The sequence below is a fragment of the Lagenorhynchus albirostris genome, chromosome 14 (genome assembly GCF_949774975.1).
Source record: "Lagenorhynchus albirostris chromosome 14, mLagAlb1.1, whole genome shotgun sequence".
Classification (NCBI taxonomy): domain Eukaryota; kingdom Metazoa; phylum Chordata; class Mammalia; order Artiodactyla; family Delphinidae; genus Lagenorhynchus; species Lagenorhynchus albirostris.
In genome coordinates, this window is record NC_083108.1 from 57,611,470 (window position 1) to 57,631,687 (window position 20,218).

The 20,218-nt window shown below is 39.8% G+C and overlaps 1 protein-coding gene across 2 annotated transcripts in view; it reads left to right on the plus strand.

Annotated features, from left to right (window-relative positions):
• Positions 1–20,218, plus strand: part of PTPRM (protein tyrosine phosphatase receptor type M) — a 753,685-nt gene that overhangs the window by 296,484 nt on the left and 436,983 nt on the right. For both annotated transcript variants that reach the window (XM_060121788.1, XM_060121789.1), the window contains exon 5: positions 8,606–8,721. In XM_060121788.1, coding sequence (XP_059977771.1) covers positions 8,606–8,721 — 116 coding nt within the window. The remainder of the gene's footprint in view (positions 1–8,605; positions 8,722–20,218) is intronic.

Below are 20,218 nucleotides of genomic sequence, written 5' to 3' on the forward strand. Positions count from 1 at the left end.
TCTGAAGGTCCCCACCCAAATTCATGAGAGAATGGTTATATCTACACTGATGTTAGAAATACCAACACACGCAAGAGTGTCTGCTTTTACTGTGTGGATTGAGAGATTGGCGCCATGATCACTCCCTGTGGTGGTTTCAGAGAAGCCTGGGTGGTTGGTATCTGATGGGTTCTCATGACACTGTTGTCTGATTCCATCCAGAGGGGTTCTCCTCTCTGAGATCTTTACCTGGTGCTCCAAGTTCAAGCTCAGCAGTCATCTCATTCATTACTAAGGCAGACGTTACTTTTGTAGCACGGCGCTTGGCCTTTTATTCTGTCAGCAAGACTGGCGAGTTCAAGAAGAATTTCTGCCCCTTTTTTTCTGAAAAGGCAAGAAAATGAACAATGCTGTCCCTAATGGGAACAGCAGGACAAATTTAGGAAGCAGAATATAATTACCTGAGTTGGAACTTGGCCAAATTCTCAGAGTCATAGCCTCGGGCTTGGAAAAGCGCCATGAGATCTTCTAATGTGCATGAATATTCAGGGCCTCTGATTCACCTCTTACCGGGAGGTAAAGAGTCAGACAGTAATACTGTAGGCCTACTATGGGCTGAGCACTCCGTTTCCCAGAGCAAACCTCACCACAAGGCAGGTGTCCGTCCCTGCTGCCCTGGGTATAGGTGTGTTGGCCACTGGCCAACAAAATAGCTCCTCGGGTGTAGCCCCTCCCATCCCGCGGGATCCAAGTCATCGCCTTCAGTAAGAGAAAGACTTAATGCTTTTCCTTCTATCAGAGCCTTCCTGAAATGTGTCTCCTGCAGTTTTGTGCCTTCTTTCCAAGCCCAGCTGCCTGCAGCCATAGAAATGGAGTTTATGTCTCTCCTTTGGAGAATACCGGTGCTGATACTTAATTGGCTTTGCAAACTGCTGTTAGGAGATACAGAATCACAAAACAGGCTGTGTCCCAAGGTGATGGATGCTACAACAGCGTGTTGAACTGTGAGCTTTAAATGGTTTTGATGATGGCCTTTCTGTAGTTATTTCTTCTTGAATCGCTAAGTTTATGGGGAAAACATGCAAATAAAGATTTTAAAGAAAGCAGTCGTTTCGTCTTAAAATGGAAACCTTTCTAGTTTGTATTCTAAGGGCTTTCCTATCAAGATTTCTAAATCATAATCAATTATTTTGAAATGTTGATGATGTTCATTAAATTTACATCGTGAAGAAACGTATTTCATATCCAAAACTATGCTTTCCCAAAAGATGCAAAACTGCTGAACTTTATTTACTTCACTCTAAAGGCCCCTGTTTGGATTCATATAGGTTTATGAGTAGACATTACGACATTTTTTAAAGAAATAGCTGTTCCGTTAAGTGTATACAGTTGCTCATAAAATTGATTTTCACGTAGTGACAGTCAGATGCCAGATCAGCTTGAAATGTGGAGATGGCTGTGCAGTGGCTTCAGACCACTTCTAATGAAGATAGATAATTTTTGTATTTGGTACACATGCTAAAACTATATTTTGAATTCGGTTCAATAATCCTAGTAGGAGAAACTGAAGAAGCATTTTTTTCAGTTTTGAAATATTGTCTTCTGTTTTTAAGTAGGTTGTAACTTATGCATAGGTGGGTATTACTATTATTACCTTGTGGTGCTGATATGTATTTTTATATCTTGTAAGCCATGCAGCATTTTAACATCACATATCATTCAATTCATCCACTCAAAGTGCATGGGAACATGGGATGTTTTTCCTTTTACTCGGGTCTTCTAAAAGTTCCTTCAATAGTGTTTGCAGTATTCAGGGTACTAACTGAACTTCTTTCTTATACTTTTTTTGTTAAATCTATTCCTATGTGTTTTATTTTGATACTACTATAAATGGAATTGTTTTCCTAATTTCTTTTTTGGATTGTTCATTGCAAGTGTATAGAAACACAATTGACTTTTGTATACTGATTTTGTATCCTGAGACCCTGTTGAGCTTACTTATTATAAACTCTAATTGTTTTTTGTGGATCCTTAGAATTTTCAAGACCCATGTCATCTTTAGGTCAAGTTAGTTTTATATCCTATTTTTCAATCTGGGTGCCTTTTATTCCTTTTCTTGCCTAATTGCTGTGGCTAGAACCTCCAGTACAATGTTGAGTACAAACGGAGAGAAGACATCCTTGTCATGTTCCTGTCTTAGCAGGGAAGCTTCCAGCCATTCACCATTCAGTATGATGTTAGCTGTGGGTTTGGGTTTTTCATAGATGCTCATTATCAGGAAAGACATTCTCTTTTATTCCTACTTTGTTGGGTATTTAAAAAAAAATCAATCATGAAAGGGTGTTGGGTTTTAGCAAATGCTTTTCCTTTATGTATGTAGGAGAGGAAAAAGTTCTCCTTGACCCTCTTAGGGTCTCTGACTGGGTCTGAAAATGAAACTGACAAAGACAGTTTCATGGGAGTAAAGCATACAGATACATTTAATGTATGTTTTATGTGACATGGGAGCCTCATAAGGAAATGGAGACCTGCAGAAACAGACCTGGTGTATTTATGCTGGTTCTTGTGAAGAGCAGACATTCATGGAGGAATATGATATGATAGAGATTGTACAGCAAGTGTGGCAAACTGAGGAAGACAAATAAGATGTGTTGATTCTTCTTGGTGAACCTTTGTCTTTGGAGATAAGAAAGCTCCTTTCTTCTGGTGCAGGGAGGGCACCTCTCACGTGAGGGTTTTATGGCCTGTTTAGGGGATAAGGGAAGGGAAGGTCAGAGTGACCTTCTTGCTACTGCTGTTTTCTTGAACTCCTTCAGCTTAATTTATTCAGTGTGCAAAGGTGCCATATTTTGGGTAGCATTTCCTGAACTCCATTATTTATCAGATTATCGTATGGCTTTTATCTTTTATCCTATTGGTGGGGTGTGTTATACTGATTGATTTTTGGTTGTTAAATCAATCTAGCACTCCCAGGATAAATCTCACTGGGTTACAGTGTACAGTCTTTGTTATATCTTGTCATATAACACCTAAATATGAAGTTATTTGCATATATGATGCCTTGAATTCTGAAATCTAAAAATTACACAGAATAATGCCTCATTATTTTTCTGCCAATTAAAAAATAATATTATAATGAAAAAGATTGCAAAAACCCTCATAAACCTATGTGCCATATATAGGATAAAATGAATACAAAAATCCGAGACATTTCTGTATTACTACTTTACAATATGAAATAAGTCAGCAATTTCTTTAAACATTTAAGAAATGCTGAGTTCATAATATGGCATCCTAGGTTCAAATTTATTCTTATTTTATAAAACAAAATTAATTTTTCACTCATATTTATTTGCACACTCAAACATTGCTTGCGTACTTTCAAATTTAAATTTTTATGAAGACATTAAACAGTGTGATTAAAATAAGAATAACAGAGACATATAAAAAATTGGAACTGTTTTCTGAATTATGTTTGTTGAATAAAAACTGACCCATGTGCTTTGGTTGAGAGACGCACAGAACTCAGAATTGAGTTTATTTGAGTTTATCATTTTATTTATTTTTATTTTTAAAAAAGTTTCATTGGAGTATAGTTGCTTTACAATGTTGTGTTAGTTTCTACTGTACAGCAAAGTGAATCAGTCATATGTATACATATACCCCTCTTTTTTTGGATTTCCTTCCCATTTAGGTCACCACAGAGCACTGAGTAGAGTTCCCTGTGCTATACAGTAGGTTCTCATTAGTTATGTATTTTATACATAGTATCAATAGTGTATATATGTCAATCACGATCTCCCAATTCATCCCAACCCCGCCTTCCCCCTTGGTATACATACGTTTGTTCTGTACATCTATGTCTCTATTTCTGCTTTGTAAATAAGATTGTTTACACCAGTTTTTTAGATTCCACATATATGCGTTAATATACGGTATTTGTTTTTCTCTCCATTTTACACATGGGAACTTAGCTTGGCTTTTTCTCCAGTGGACTATCATTCTTCTTCAAAAGATGGGTGACTAATAAAAGTTATTTGTACACAGTGCCTAGCTTATTTTTCTATGATAAGGATGTTGACTCTTTTTCCCTTGACAAATTATTCCATTAAGATCCATTCTTACCTCTCAAGCAAAACAAAAGTAGTTTTGTCTTGAACCAGGTTAAGAGCTTCCTGCTCACAAGAGTTTCTTGGCCTCTGTGGCCCTATAAACTTGCTCACGTAGTGGAGAATAATAAGGACAATGCTCTCCTCACAAGTAAATGTAGGGATTAAATGAGTTAATGTACATAACGAACTTAGAACAGAGCTTAGCACATTCTAAGAGCTCAATAAATGTTAGCTATTATTATTATTATTATTATTAGGCCTACATCCTGATTGGCCCACAAGAATGAATTAGCTGCAGATTTTAACTCTAAGTAGCTAAATTGATTGATTTCTTAGATGGGATAACTTAGCAGTGTCCATTTTAAAAGTTAAAAAAATGTTTGCAAAATAGATTGTTTTCAGGTAGTCCCGGCTGTTCTTTTTAGCAGAAGTTGGCTCTCTTCTTTGTGATGATGTGCTACACAAATAGAAGCATTGACTGTGCATTCTGGTGGGTGGGCATGGCTGCAGCCCATCTCAACCTGTGCCATTACATTAAAATGTAAATGAAAATACAAAGGGGTCAGGGCACAGTCCACTTTTGTCCACTCCCGTTTGCACTTTGATGTCGCAAATTACCATTCTCTGATTTTGTTGTTAGTGTTTTGGTGCAGGCTTTGAAGAATCAATAATATGAGACATCTACAAAAAGATTTGCATCCTGGTCAATGATAATTCCTGGCTTTGGGATCAAATGCTGATGTGAGATCAATTAATACCCGAAAACCTCTATTCTTTTGAAAACTGTTTTCTTAGTAAGAAACAAAAGAATATGGCAGAAATGAAAAAATAGGAGAGTTGTACTCAAAAACCTTTTAGTATTCATGGAAGATATTTAGTTTTTAGAACTCCTGCAGATTTTAGAAAAAAACTGGCATAGCATTTTGAAAGGGTATCCAGGAGACAAATGGGCCTATAAATTTAGAGAGAAAGAGAGAATTTTTCTTCCTGAGTATGGGATAGATTGAAATTTTCCACTGTAATGGTGCTCTACCTGTGTTACAATTAGTTTGGCAAGGTTCAGAGCACGCAGCTGAGCGTGGAATTGAAACTTTTCTGGCTGTGGAGCTCTTTTTCTTGGGGTCTTTTCCAGTTTCCAGTGATAGATCCATTATTTTAAATAATAATGAACTTTTTTGAGGCTAAGTACGAGGCACACAGAATACGTCCTCCTGGCCGCATCTTGTTTAATCTTTATCCCAACCCTATGAAATAAGTACTATTTTTAAATCCTTATTTTGCAAATTAAAAAAAAAATCCACTAAGGCTTGGGTTGAAGAATTTTTGCTTCTATTCAAAGGTAGTAAGAGCCTGAGCTTGAACACATATTATGCTGAACTGAAAACAGTTGTAGGGTTTACAGCACTAGGCAGGGAGAATCCAGGCATCTTAAACCTCTGGAATGATTATGTATGCCTTTAATGTTTATTGAAAAAACTTACAAATGTCACCAGTAGAAATTTTAACCTTCATGATCTTGGAGGAAACTGATCTGGAACATAGAATTCCATAGCCCCTTTGTCTTATTCACCCTGGTGGATGAATTAATTAATTGAATTAATTCTCTTGCTTGAAAGGGATAATTTGCTGATAAAAGTGTTTACACTTAATAGGTTTTTCTGTCTTCATCTGGTTTCCATTGGAGGTATGGCTTTATTATTTTAGTCAGACTATTTTTTTTTTTTCTGGCAGTCTTCTTCTCAACCAAGAAACACTATTTCCCAAACTGAACACAGCCAATCTGTTCAGAGAAGAACCCTCCCAAAATACAATTTGAACAGAGGTATCAATTCCTTAGACTCTTAACCTTACTGTGCAAGTAATAAGCCCTGGTGTCTTTGAGAAAACCGTATTGAACATCAAATCCATTCTAAAGGAGAAGGGATAGCCCTCATTCTGGGCAGCATGTCTTAATAAGGATGGGGGTACAGAAATACTATCACACAATCCTATCTTTGGCCACCAAATTAAAAATGTAAGTTATATTCTAATAGAACTCCTAATACAATTTGCAAATTGCATTGATAAATGAGCATTGCTATGTCTTTCTCTTTGGTTCAGTAGCCATTGCTAGAAGCAGGGCCCTTAGGAAAACAACCTTCCAGGGCGGACCTACTATGGATGGACAGACCTATAGCAGAACCAGTGACAATTCTGATATTCCTGTTATTTATTATTGTTAAGTAAGCTGATGAAGCAGAGCACATATATTTAATCAGATTCTCCAGAAAGATTACAGAAATTAACACTTAGCGTTTTTGAGGGCGTGGTAAAAAGAGTACTCTTCTGCTCTGCTGGTAGAAATGCCAATTGTCATACGCTCTAAGGAAAGCAGTTCAGCAATTTGTGTCAAAAGTATTCTAACAATGCTAACTATGGGAGGATACAGCAGGGGTGATACTCAAAATAATTAACAACCCTTCAGCATAGGCTCCGAACTGACCCTGAGCTTAACCACGTGCGGTGACACTGCAGACCAGCAGCGGCAGGTATAACACCCCCTTAACCCAAGTTGTCATGAAAGATGGCTACACACCCAACACTCTGTGTTAGAGACCCAATGCGTTATAGTGACCTGCATCCAGAGGCAAGCAGAGTTAGGAGGCCATGAGATGGACAGGAGAGGGTAACATCAGTGAGATGTCCTGACGGAGGACATGTGTTATCTCAAGGGTCTAACAGCAAGCTAAGGGAATCCATGGAAACTTTATGGAAGGAAAAGCATTGGAGAAGGTCCTTGAAAGTAGCTGGAATCCCAGCAGTCAGACTGGGAGCCATACCTGGTGGGATGAGAGCATGGGGAAGGCAGACACCGGGCTGCAAGGCTCGCCGAGGCAGTGTGGCCTGATGGGCAGAGCCTGAGCTTTGGAACTGGCTAGCCCAAAGTTTCCACTCTGCTTCTGATGCTTAGTAGCCAAGTACCCACAAGTAAAATGGAAAAAATACCTTCCTCACAGAACATGTGTGAGTCATCAATGGAAAAGTTTCTGGTCCCTGAAATGCTCAAAAAGAACGTTACCTTTTTCCATTTTCTAAAAGCAGTGGGTCTTCCAGCTTCTTGGGAACAGTGAGTAGAAGAGAAATTTGATGCAGGGACTTTTTACACAGATCTTTAAAACCATAGAATGCTGTTATTCTTGACCAAGGGGAATTTGATTAAGTTAATGAGAAATAGTTTACAGGGCTTTACGTTAATATAATAGTATTAGAAACAATGACCCAGAGTTATACTGGGTTTTTAGAAGTTACTTAGGACGTTTTGCCTGCCAGGCATCATGAATGCATTGTCTGAGGTATTGGTGGCCTTCAAATTAGTAATGGGGGTTTCCTCTGTGTTACTGGTATTAAAATGCATTTTTTCTTTGTTCTTGGATACTAAGTCATTTCCACTCCTAATTATGTTTTTTACAGGCTAACGTTTAGTGCTTGTTTATCATCTTTGGGTGCCCAGGAGTGGGGTACCGTTCTTTGAAACTGTCTAGATGTGGTCCAGAGACACGTTGGCCCTGGGGAGGCGGACGAGGCATAAAGAATGCCTTCTAGCTGTCATCCAGGTTTATCCATCCCTCCCAGAAAACACTGGTGTCCTATCTTCTTCTTTTCTACGCCCTTCACCTCCCCCCACCCCACCTCTTGCTGCTCTCTCTCTCTCTCTATCCTTGTTTTGATAAGAGAATGTTTTCCTAAAAGTAGAAGTTATCATAAAATTTCATTCCTGACCTGTCACTCCAGGTCCTGACACGCATTTTCAGTGTGCTGTGGAAATGGGTCTGTGCTTCTCAGGTCAAACAGAGTGATCCTTTATTTAAACAGCTGTCCCTTATGGACGATGTATGTTATGAGACTTAATGCTGTTTAGCAGTTGGAATCATTCTTTCTTCTCGAATTGGAAATCCGGATCTGCCAACACCGCCGTGCTATAGCAGTCCCAACGTAATTTCACAGAATCTGTCTATGGGGATAGTATTTTTGGTAGCTGGGAAAGATTACACGAGTAATGCTGCATACCAATGAGTTGTATTAAAATATATATTACTCACAGCTCTGTACTTGGCTTAAAAAGTTTCCTTGGCAGCAGCATTTAACTTCTTACTGTTCTTTTCATGTTGCTAGTATAAATATCTAATATGTTTTTGTTCAAAACATCAATTAGGCCTCAGTATAATCTTTATTAATACAGGTCTGTTATTACAAGAAGGCTGCTGAGCTATGATTATTTGCACAGCAGGGACAATAAAGTATCTTCTTTCGGCCTGGTTCTATCCCAGAATGCCCGGCTGTTGCAGAACACACCAGAGCCTTCCAGAATCTCTTTTACAATCCTAATGAAATCTTTAAAGCTCTTAGAAGCAAAGGCATTCTTTCCTTCAAAGGTAAACAAAAGGGAAAGGCCGGAAATTGCAGATAGATTAAAAAAGACACCTATGAGTTCAGATCTCGACTTTTAACCTGTTTAATTCTTTCTCCTTGTGCAGCCAGAACGCCTCACTTCCTGCGGATTCAGAACGTGGAGGTCAACGCAGGCCAGTTTGCCGCCTTCCAGTGCAGTGCCATTGGCAGGACTGTGGCCGGCGACAGGCTCTGGTTACAGGTACAGTAACTCACTTTCATGGTTCAGAGAGAGTCCAGCGGGCAGAGTGCGTGTCCCCTGGGGAGCGCCCCAGAGATCGGGTCAGTGTCAGGCCCATATGGGAGATGGATGCTCTGAGCAGTTTCCCCAGTTCTTTTCCTTCTTTCGCAGTAAGTAGCCAGATTACAAAGAGCTCTAGACAAGCTCAGTGTTGTTCTCCACAAACTTTGTTGTGAATTTCTGGTTTTTCCCTTTGCTTTTGCTTAGCCATCTCATTTGGAAGATCTGGTTACCAAATTACTTTTGGAGCAGTATATTGGAGTCCAAAATACAGTACCTTTCCCCCACTCTTCCTCTGGAAAAAAACCCAAAGAAGCATACATACATACACACACACACACACACACACACACACACACACACACACATAAGTTTATAGGCCTTTCTGTAATTTTCATTTCCACAGCAATAAGCTTAAACTTATAAATTAATAGCACACCTTTTACCTTTGAGCACTTAAGCAGACATTTTTTAGGGTCATCATAACTTGTGTGTCTCGTTTTATTGTCTTTCAAACTCCACCATCTGTATTTTGCACGGCCAATAGTTTCATGGACAGATCAAGGGTTTCAGGAATTCTGACCAAATGAGCGGGAGTACGTGACCTGTCCCCTCTAACCAGCGTGCCCCCCACTTCTTTAGACTCTGGGTTTGGTTTCCCCCGTAGAATTCTCCAATTTTATTCTTATTGCTTCTTGTTGCGCATTGATCTATAGGCTGCTTGTTCTCCACCTTGACTAGTGTTGATTTTACCCCCCTTTCCTTACAGATTCTATTGTGGGTTTTGTTTTGGTTTGGTTGGTTATTTACTTATTTTAGTTTGCGACTGAGCTGTGTTATGTTCTAACCCTTCTCTGCGCCTATTCCGTTCCACTTGGGCTTCTGTTCCACGCGTGCCGAATTTTCCTTGATATATGTCACTCTCCATCTATCATGTGTCTCCTTCTGCCGTGTAGTAACAATTGTCATGTGTCACATTTGCCTGACACTCTTATTATTTTTAAATCCCATATTCCTTTTAATCATCACAGCTGAAGTCAGTGGTCACTTTTCTAACTCCATGTCTGGGGGAAATGGAAAACAGCGAAATGTGCTATCCCAAGATCACTCAGCAATGTATTGACAAATGGGGAATACATTCTGAAGGAGGCTTCTTAAATGCTTTGGGGTCCTCTGCACACAATCCTCCACCTTCTACCCTGATGTCACTCTCTTTTCTCATATCCTACTGTCCCCATGAGACAGTCCCCAGGCCAGGAGAGAGGAATGTGTGCAGAGGACTGAAATGGTATGTACCAAATTCATCTTTATTTTCTGTTTTTCCGAGTGCTTTTATTTTTTTAATTAGCTTATATTGGTGTATAGTTGATTTACAATGTTGTGTTAGTTTCAGTTGTATAGCAAACTGATTCAGTTATTCATATACATATATCCACTCTTTTTTAGATTCTCTTCTCATATAGGTCATTACAGAGTATTGAGTAGAGTTCCCTGTGCTATACAGTAGGTCCTTGTTGGTTATCTATTTTATATATAGTAGTGCGTATATGTCAATCCCAATCTCCCAGTTTATCCCTCCCCCCCATTTCCCCTTTGGTAACCTTAAGATTTCTACAGCTACAACTCTACTTCTGTTTTGTAAATAAGTTCATTTGTACAATTTTTTTAGATTCCACGTATTAGCAATATCGTATATTTGTCTTTCTCTCTCTGACTGACTTCAATCACTATGACAATCTCTAGGTCCAAATTCATCTTTACTGTTTCCTTCGCTCTAAAAATTTTGTAATCACTACTTTAAGAGCTTTTTGCAGTATGTGAAAAATGTGCTTGACCCTGGTCTTCGGTATTCAAATTTTTTTTTATCCTACGTCCCAGTTATTTTAGCTTCTTGATGTTAGAGCTTGAGAATTCTTTTTTTAGTTAGTGCTTGTTTCGTATTACATTTGATCAAGTTTGGCTACATATGTATGTATGGTAATTGATGAGACAGACGTTTTTAATTGGCATTTTTCACAATGCCTTACCTTTCTTTTAAAAATGAAAATACCCCCCCAAATTTTTGTTGTTGTTGTTTTTGTTTGTTTGTTTTTTGGGTTTTTTTGTTTTTCGGTACGCGGGCCTCTCACTGTTGTGGCCTCTCCCGTTGCGGAGCACAGGCTCCGGACGTGCAGACTCAGCGGCCATGGCTCACAGTCCCAGCCACTCTGCGGCATGTGGGATCCTCCCGGAACGGGGCCCGAACCCGTGTCCCCTGCATCGGCAGGCGGACTCTCAACCACTGCGCCACCAGGGAAGCTCCCCCCCCCCCAAATTTTTTAAAATAAATAATGAAAAAGTGAAACTACCCTCGTCATCTTTGATTTATCTCCAGAAATCTTAATTTTTCATGGAAAGCATTTTTTTTGTCCCTGATATTTGTTTTAATGTTATTTGAGAGACTACAATAAAAAGACTAAGCTTTTGTCTCAGCAGTCTTAGACATTTGCAGGAATTTACAGGCAAGTTGAAAATACAGTTTCCTTTTTTGTTTTTGTAAGTATCCTGGCCTTGGGAGGGTCCTGCTTACACTTGAGCACTTCCTTGGGGTTGGGATCTTTAACTCCTTCCTCTTAAGAAGTGGGAGACTTTGTTTTAGAGAATCCATCATGCTGTAGGGAGAAAGCTAGCTACCAGTTTGCAAAAAGTTTCTAATTGCAGAATTAGATTCTGCATTAGGTCTAAATGCAGAATTCCCAATGCTGATTCCACTATAGAATCACATGGAGAGCTTAAAAAAAGTGTGGTCTACACCGGATTCTGATTTAATTGATCTGGGGTAGCCTCAATCTGACTCTCATGATAAATTTCCCACCTACCAGGTCTGTCTTGTTTCATTCTATTAAATTTAATCATAGTGTTGATAAACTGTTTCCCAATCAATCCATTAATGCCTCTCTTTGCCAATTACCCCGTCTTCTCTTGCCCTTCTTACCATCAATGACTGCATATTGTCCTGCAGCTTTCAAGAAGGGTCGTGTCAAGAAGGGACTGAGGGTGAGACAGAACCGGGATGACTTTGAAATTCTAAGTGACACCGAGTTTGTCCTGGACTCAGCCTGCTATGTGGTTTGTGAGTCTTTGTGATGTTAGAATAGTTTTAGTGTTCAATAATTTATTTCCTCTGTTTAGATAGGCATTCTGGGGGGAGATGTTTATTTCGTTAGCAGCTGATGAAATAAGAAAAGGGTCTTTCGCTTGCAAGGATGGCTTCTATTAACCTGTGTTGTATGAGATGGTTTCCAGCAGCCATCGGGATTTGTGGCAGGGGATGGTTTCACAGAGTCCTTCTGCTCTCTTGCCTGTGCCCTGGCCCTTTGCTTCACGCAATTCTTTACAAGTTGTGGGGAGAAGCAGACCTGGAAAACTAGACCAGGCCTCTCTAGTCTTGGAGGTATGAATACGGACTTTTCTTCCTTCCTACCTGAATGTTCTAACACTTTCAAAAATGCTTTCCTGGGCTTCCCTGGTGGCACAGTGGTTGAGAGTCCGCCTGCTGATGCAGGGGATACGGGTTCATGCCCCGGTCCGGGAAGATCCCACATGCCGCGGAGCGGCTGGGCCCGTGAGCCATGGCCGCTGAGCCTGCGCGTCCGGAGCCTGTGCTCCGCAACAGGAGAGACCACAACAGTGAGAGGCCCGCGTACCGCAAAAAAAAAAAAAAAAAAAAAAAGCATCTGAACTCCCTTAGATCCTCAAAATAATTCTAAGATTCAGGCAGAAAACTGAATTAAAAAATGTTTAGGTTTTTCTATCATTTGAATCTTCCCAATAGTAAGTCAAGATTTAGAAATAAATAATACATCCTTTATTGGAGGAACATTGATACTGCGAAGCGTGATCATTTACAATCATTTGCATTACAGTCTTTTGAGTCCTACTGTAGGCAATTTGTGGAGTTTCATGGTGTATCCCATGGTTTTGTACTTCTTTTTTATAGATGAGGCTTTTGAGGTGCAGGATCGGCGAGGTTCAAAAAGGGAAATGGCATAGCTAGGAATAGCACACCCCTGTTTTTTCACTTTTACTTCACCACTGATTAATTCCACTCTGCTGTGCTGGCTTCTCCTATCCCGAGCTAGGTGAATAGGTAATATGCCCTTACTACTTTTTTAGAAGGATTTGGATGTAACTGACATTACGTAATTTACATCCAGGAGGCAGCTTGACAACAACAACAACAAAAAAGTCCATCTGTATTACACGTACATCTTGATCCACGTCTATGAAAAATGGCCAGTGGTTTGATTGTTTAAAAATATAGATTAAATATGATCAATGTCAGAGTCTTTCACAAACACATAACACACATAAATCTGAGGATGACACTAATGAAGAAATGTTTATGGTTAGCAGATGTGTCCCATCTGCTTCCATTTTCTCCATCTCATCCATGGGCCACACAGGTTATTGTCAATGTGGAATTGGTCTTTCTAGAATACAGAACAAGGAAATAAAACACAGCTCATGAACCTCCATTATTGTAGCTGCAAAGCATCTAAAAGACCTTCCAGACAGTGTGCAGGAGGAAGACAGCATCTATCAAACTATTTTTATGTAGTAAAAAACTGATGTGCATTGAATCTGCTGAGGATACTTGCTACATGCTATCAGATATGGTGATCTTTGCGTCCAACTGGGCTGTAACCATGGGAGACACTCAAATGAACTGTGTTTGTAAAACAATTCAAGCACCCAAAACAGGACCATGTATTTCTTGTTATTATCAACTTTCTGGTCACTGTGGAGCCTACATTTTGAAATATCTTAAGAGTATGTTTATATTTAAGATACTGAGAAGAGAAAATAGGATTTTAGATGTTCTTTTTTTATACTTAAATGTTATTTGTTGATGGGCAGTTTCTGAGTTACACATTTTTATACAGTCATTGACCCTTTAAGCCACATATTATTGTATTACAATTACTATTTTTCTTTCTGAAGTATTTAAAATTTTATTTCCTGCCATAGGCTTGTTTCTCTTGGGAATTAATATTTATAATTCCTCTTTCAGCTTTTCAATGAATCACCAAAGCTGATACTGACACTGGTAAATCTGAAGATGGTGTGTGCACATTCTTTTCCAGGGAATACAGCCCACTTTGCCCTCTTCTGCATCTGGTCCAGTTTGGGGCACTTTTGTAATTTCTGCCCTTCAATTCATTTTTGATACATTGTAGAGGCTCTTCCATTCCTTACTCTTTTCTTTTTTTTTTAAATAAAATTTACTTATTTATTTATTTATTTTTGGCTGCATTGGGTCTTCGTTGCTACGCGGGCTTTCTCTAGTTGCAGCGAGCGGGGGCTCTTCTTCGTTGTGGTGTGTGGGCTTCTCATTGCGGTGGCTTCTCTTGTTGTGGAGCATGGGCTCTAGGCGCGTGGGCTTCAGTAGTTGTGGCACATGGACTTCAGTAGTTGTGGCTCATGGGCTCTAGAACACAGGCTCAGTAGTTGTGTCTCATGGGCTTAGTTGCTCCACAGCATGTGGGATCTTCCCAGACCAGGGCTCGAACCCATGTCCCCTGCATCAGCAGGTGGATTCTCAACCACTGCACCACCAGGAAGTCCAATTCCTTACTCTTTTTACTCCATATCTTAGTCAGCTCGGGCCACTGTAACAAAAATGCCATAGACTGAGGGGCTTAAACAACAAATATTTATTTCTCACAGTTCTGGAGGCTGGCAGCCTAAGATCACGGGCCAGCGTGCATGTCCTTGGAGAGGACCAGCTCCCGGTTTGCAGACTGCCATCCTCTTGCTGCATCATCACTTGCATCCTCTGGGCTCTTCATCCCTTTATAAGGGCCCTAATCCCGTCATGGGGGCTCCACTCTCACGACCACATCTAAACCTAAATACCTTCCAAAAGCCCCACCTCCAGTACAAGCACAGTGGGGAGCAGGTCTCATCATATGAATTTGGCGGGGATGCAAACATTTAATCTACAGCACTCAGCTACCACATCAAACTCAGAAGTGGGTGGAAATGAAGGCGCTTCGGCCCTCAGGACAAATGGCAGAAAACAAGGAGGCAGTGGAGATGCCTTTTCGAAGGTAGACGGACGGAGGCTTTGATAAAACCCGGGATTGACACGTGCCTGTTGGGTGAATAGAAGCTGGTGAAGGAAAGCTGGAAAATCATATTTTTCTCTCAACAGATCTTAGAGGCCCCATCATTTTTAAATGGCCTACTTTTTAGAATCACAAAATTATGTCACTTCTGAATTTGGAACAATCTTCAAATTAAATTCCTCATTTTATTAATGAGAAAACCAGCTCAGAAGAGGTAGAGAACTTTAACACAGTCATCTATCCAATTATTATATTTATTATAGATAATTCCATTTTGCTAGTGAAAGTCAATTATATGTAAAAATATTTTTGCTTATGTATAAATTAGTAAGTTTTGTCACTTGGACATTTTTCTTCACTGGGTGACCTTGTATTTCAAATATTATCCTTTTAACCAAATATTCTGAGATTTACTATGAAAATATCTGCATTAACCTTGGAACCATTATAGCAGAATATAATTTGAGTTGTTTTCTTTTAGCAAACATCCTTTGGTGTTTATTAGAAGTAAGGTACCAGAATAGCATTTTAAAATGACTTCAGAACGTGCATCAATTCACAGAAGTAGAAAAGGAAATCAGATGACATTACTCTGAAGTACCCTCTTAAAAACACTGGTGCAACCCAGCACCTAGAAGGGTACCTGTCACATAACAAATCTTCAGTAAACCTGCTCATGGCTCGTGGCTTACAGATGCCTGAACGACCAGGTGTCTCCTGCAGGGGAGTCCCAAAGGTACATAGTTGGACCAGGAAAACAGGCACAAACTGTCTTTTTGGAATGCTTCTTTTAGGTCTGTGGTTCATCTTCAGAGGGATGGTGTTTGATGAGAAGAGGGATGGATAGAATCTGGTGGTGTCTTTTCTGCTGTTTCAGAACATACAGCAAGTATCATGCAGAGTTTGAACAATTTTAGAAGAAAATGTGATCAATACATCATCACTTTTCCTTCATTTCTTGTAACCTTTCCCTAGGCTTTTTAAATTCTCTATTGTAAATTTTTGTTCTTTAATTCCCCCCTTCAAAAAAAAATTCTTGCCATTGGACCTCAGTAAATGGTAATAGAAATATGGGTCTAATAAAGCTGGTCCTCTTGAGTTCTCACCATGACAGCAGACCTGTGTCATAGTAATTGATGAATAACCCCACCCACTCATTTTTTTGGTATGGAATATAATTCAATATGAGCTTTTAATTTGGGAAGCTTGCTCTTTGAAAAATTATATTCACTTGGGATTAATTTTTTTTTTTTAGTTACTGGCCAAGTGGTATTGTTTTCTACTGAGAGTTTGCTATATCATTCCTCTTAACTGGGTATGACCTATACAATGGTGAAAAAAGCATTTTCACCAGTCTAATAAGTTTCTCACATAGCTTTTCTGAGCTCAGATAATTTTAGACCTTTTTGAGCGAAAAAGGAAAATCCTGAGATTTTGGTAACTTAAAATGATTCTCATAGCTCCTCTGACCTTTATAATTTGGTTCATGAATGAATATGTACATTGTATTAATAATATTTACATTACTAGCTTCAACAGATGTGTTTGAAATAAAATAATTATAACTCCTTTTGCTGAGCCCCACTGTTTGCTGAGTGCTGTGCTAGGGTGTGTTTAGCCATTTTTTCCCTTAACTGATCCCAAGGAGAACTCTTTTATGTGCCCATTTATGGAAGAAGAAAATGGGCCTCAGGAAGTTTCAGTGGTTTTTCCATTTGCACATTGCTAGTAACAAGGTCTGGGTTTTGAACCAAGCCATCTAAGTCTAGACTCTATGTCCTTAACTGTAATGCCTTTCGCATAGCACAAAGACCCAAACATTTCTTCATGGATTCATAAACATCATATAGTAATTTAAGTGATACCTTTTATTGACATTTAAAATGAAAATTTTATTCATGTGCGTGTACTATTGCCTTGGCTTCCGTGTTGTGGAATGTGTATATTTGGTCAACCTTTCTCGGTGATTTTTAGTTTCCTTCACAGATTCTGTGGGAGAAACATCACAGCTGTATGTCAGAACCATTTTGTAATTATATATAAAAGCCATAAAATGATTTGAAAAGGAGTAAAATTATGGCTCCCTTATCAAACCTAACATGGGTGTTTTTAGACCCTATATATCAAAGCATAAATTTAACATCACTTACTGTCATAGAAAATACTAGGGGCTTCCCTGGTGGTGCAGTGGTTAAGAATCTACCTGCCAATGCTGGGGACACGGGTTCGAGCCCTGGTCTGGGAAGATCCCACATACTGTGGAACAACTAAGCCCGTGTGCCACAACTACTGAGCCTGTGAGCCACAACTACTGAGCCCGTGTGCCACAACTACTGAAGCCCACGCACCCAGAACCTATGCTCCACAACAAAAGAAGCCACCACAATGAGAAGCCTGTACACCACAAAAAAGAGTAGCCCCTGCTCGCCACAACTAGAGAAAGCCCCCGTGCACAGCAATGAAGACCCAATGCAGGCAAAAAATAAATGTAAATAAAATAAATAAATTTTAAAAAGAAAATACCAGGAAGACACAAAGAGGACTGTCTTCAGTTGCTATAGGAACCACTGGCTCCTTAAAATTTTGAGTGGTTGAAATCACATCCATTATTTAGTCAGTTAAATATCCACATATATGATATACTGTTGAACATTCAGCCTGAAACCACCAGCAGCCTTGAAAGCATATACCATATCTTTTAACTTATATGATTTTGGATTACCTTCATTTAAAGATTTATTTTACATGGATGAAAGAGTAGGACATATCTAAGGGGATTCTGAGAGAAATTAATTAATGAATTTTACTCTGTTATATTACCTGTCTCAGTCAAAAAAGGTGTAAACAGCTGGTGCTTTGAGGAGGATGCAGCAGGGGCAGCTGGAGCGTTTTCCTCCACTGCAATCTGAAGGCCTCTGGGCCAGGCTGTGGAACTGTACTGTGAAAACTGCAGGTCAAGATGGTTCATTCTGGAGGACAGAAGAGAAAGGCATCAACTGCTAGCCTTAAGGACTGCTTGCTTTGGACCCAAGAACCACGCGTCCTGTAAAAGCACTTGTTCTGGTTTTTTTCTCATATTCATCAAAAGGTTCATTTGTTTCTCTTGCTTCCAAGAATCCGCAGCTGTGTCACGAGAAGGGAAGGTGGAGAAAGCCCTGCTCTGGAAGTCCCGTGGTTGAGGGCTGAGAATACTAAACACTGTCTCTTCTGTCTCCTGTTAGTGATGCAGGCCTTGGAGTGAGGGTCCTGGAGAGTTTGGACACTGTTAGAATCTCTGGTTTTTTCCTCTTCTGTCTCTTCTTTTTGGAAGGGGAAGAGAAAAAACGGAAAATGTTTTAGCTAGGAGGTAAACATATCTGCTTTAGGTAACCTTGAAAGTTCTAGGAGATTTCCAGTCTGGTAACCTGGAATTATGTACCTAGAAAAGAGAGAGGGAAGAAACACGACAATTTTTGATGGGTTTTGATTTCAAAAATGTCTTTAGGACCAGAGAAATGGAATGGAAAACAAAGCATGCCGCTTGTAGTCCTAGAGGGACCCTGTTTGGGATAAGGCCAGAGACCTCTGAGACAGGCACACGGTGGCAGGCAAGTGGTTCCTATAGAGGATGAACTTTGAAATTATAAAGCAGGTCGTTATTCTCTTCTGTATCTCTCCTACGTATAAAAAAGCAACCCTTCATTCCCTTTGTTCAAAGCAAAGGGAATTGGCTATTGTCCAAGTGTAAGAAAATTATGTTTGGACTTCCCTAGTAGCGCAGTGGTTAAGAATCCACCTGCCAATGCAGGGGACACAGGCTTGAGCCCTGGTCCAGGAAGATCCCACATGCCGCGGAGCAACTAAGCCCGTGCGCCACAACTACTGAGCCTGCGCTCTAGGGCCCGTGAGCCACGACTGCTGAGCCCGTGTGCTACAACTGCTGAAGCCCGCATGCCTAGAGCCTGTGCTCCGTAACAAGAGAAGCCACCGCAATGAGAAGCCCACGCACCACAATGAAGAGTAGCCCCCGTTCGCCGCAACGAGAGAAAGCCCGCGTGCAGCAACGAGGACCCAATACAGCCAAAGATAGATAGATAAGTAAATAAATAAATTTATTTAAATAAAAGAGGGCTTCCCTGGTGGCACAGTGGTTGAGAGTCCGCCTGCCAATGCAGGGGACACGGGTTCGTGTCCCAGTCCGGGAAGATCCCACATGCCACGGAGTGGCTGGGCCCGTGAGCCATGGCCGCCGAGCCTGTGCATCCAGAGCCTGTGGCCCGCAATGGGAGAGGCCACAACAGTGAGAGGCCCGCGTACTGCAAAAAAAAGAAAAAGAAAATTATGTTTTTTCTGTGATAAGAAGTGATGTCCACTAAGCACAAAGGACAAGTGACAAACTAATGGAGTTTCTGTTTATCCTGAAGGTTTAGAAGCTGATGATGGCTTTCATTCAAGAATAGTGTAGTATACACTTTCCATGTCTGGGTGTATGATTATTATAATAGTTATTCAAATGTTGCTACAGCTTGGGGCTGCTACCCCTGGCATATTTCTCCCCTTTCCCAAATTGCATTTTTTCTTCTACTGTGGTGGCATCTTTACAATATAGTGACTTGATGCTTTTGCAGGAGGTGAATGACACCTGGACAAAATGGTTCTTTGATTCCTATAGCTTTGGAGTATTTATAAGCCAGCAGCAAAACCATCTATTTTTCCTGGGGAAATTATGATGGTTAAAGTAGTCGTTCAAAAATACAAAAACGAGAGATTTCCTTCTAATTGCTTCTTAGAATTATTTTCTTTATTTATATTTTTTCTTTTCTTTTTAAATACTGAATATTGTTCTCCGTGCTACACAGTAAGTCCTTGTTGGTTATCTATTTCATAGAGAGTAGTGTGTATATATTCATCCCAAACTCCTATTTTTATTTTTATTATAGAAATTATAAATGTATACAGAGGTAGACAGAATGATGTCATGAACTCAATATACCCAGCATCCGACTTCAGAACCAACAATATGTGACAAGTTACTTCCTCTGTGTGTCCACCTGCTCCCCCTCTGATGATTTTGAAGCAGTCCTAGTCATCATATCATGTAACTTGTAAATGTTTTCTAAAACAGGAGTTGGCAAACTTTTTTTGCGAAGGACCAGATAGTAAATTTTGTAGGGCACAGGGTCTTAGTTATAGCTCTTCATCTCTGCTATTGTAGCAGGAAATCAGCCACAGACAACACAAAAATGGATGAATGTGGCTGTTCTCCATACAGCTTTATGTATGGACACTGAAATTTGACTTTCATGTCATTTTCATTGTCACAAAATACTATTCTTCTTTGGATTTTTTTCAATCATTTAAAAAATGTA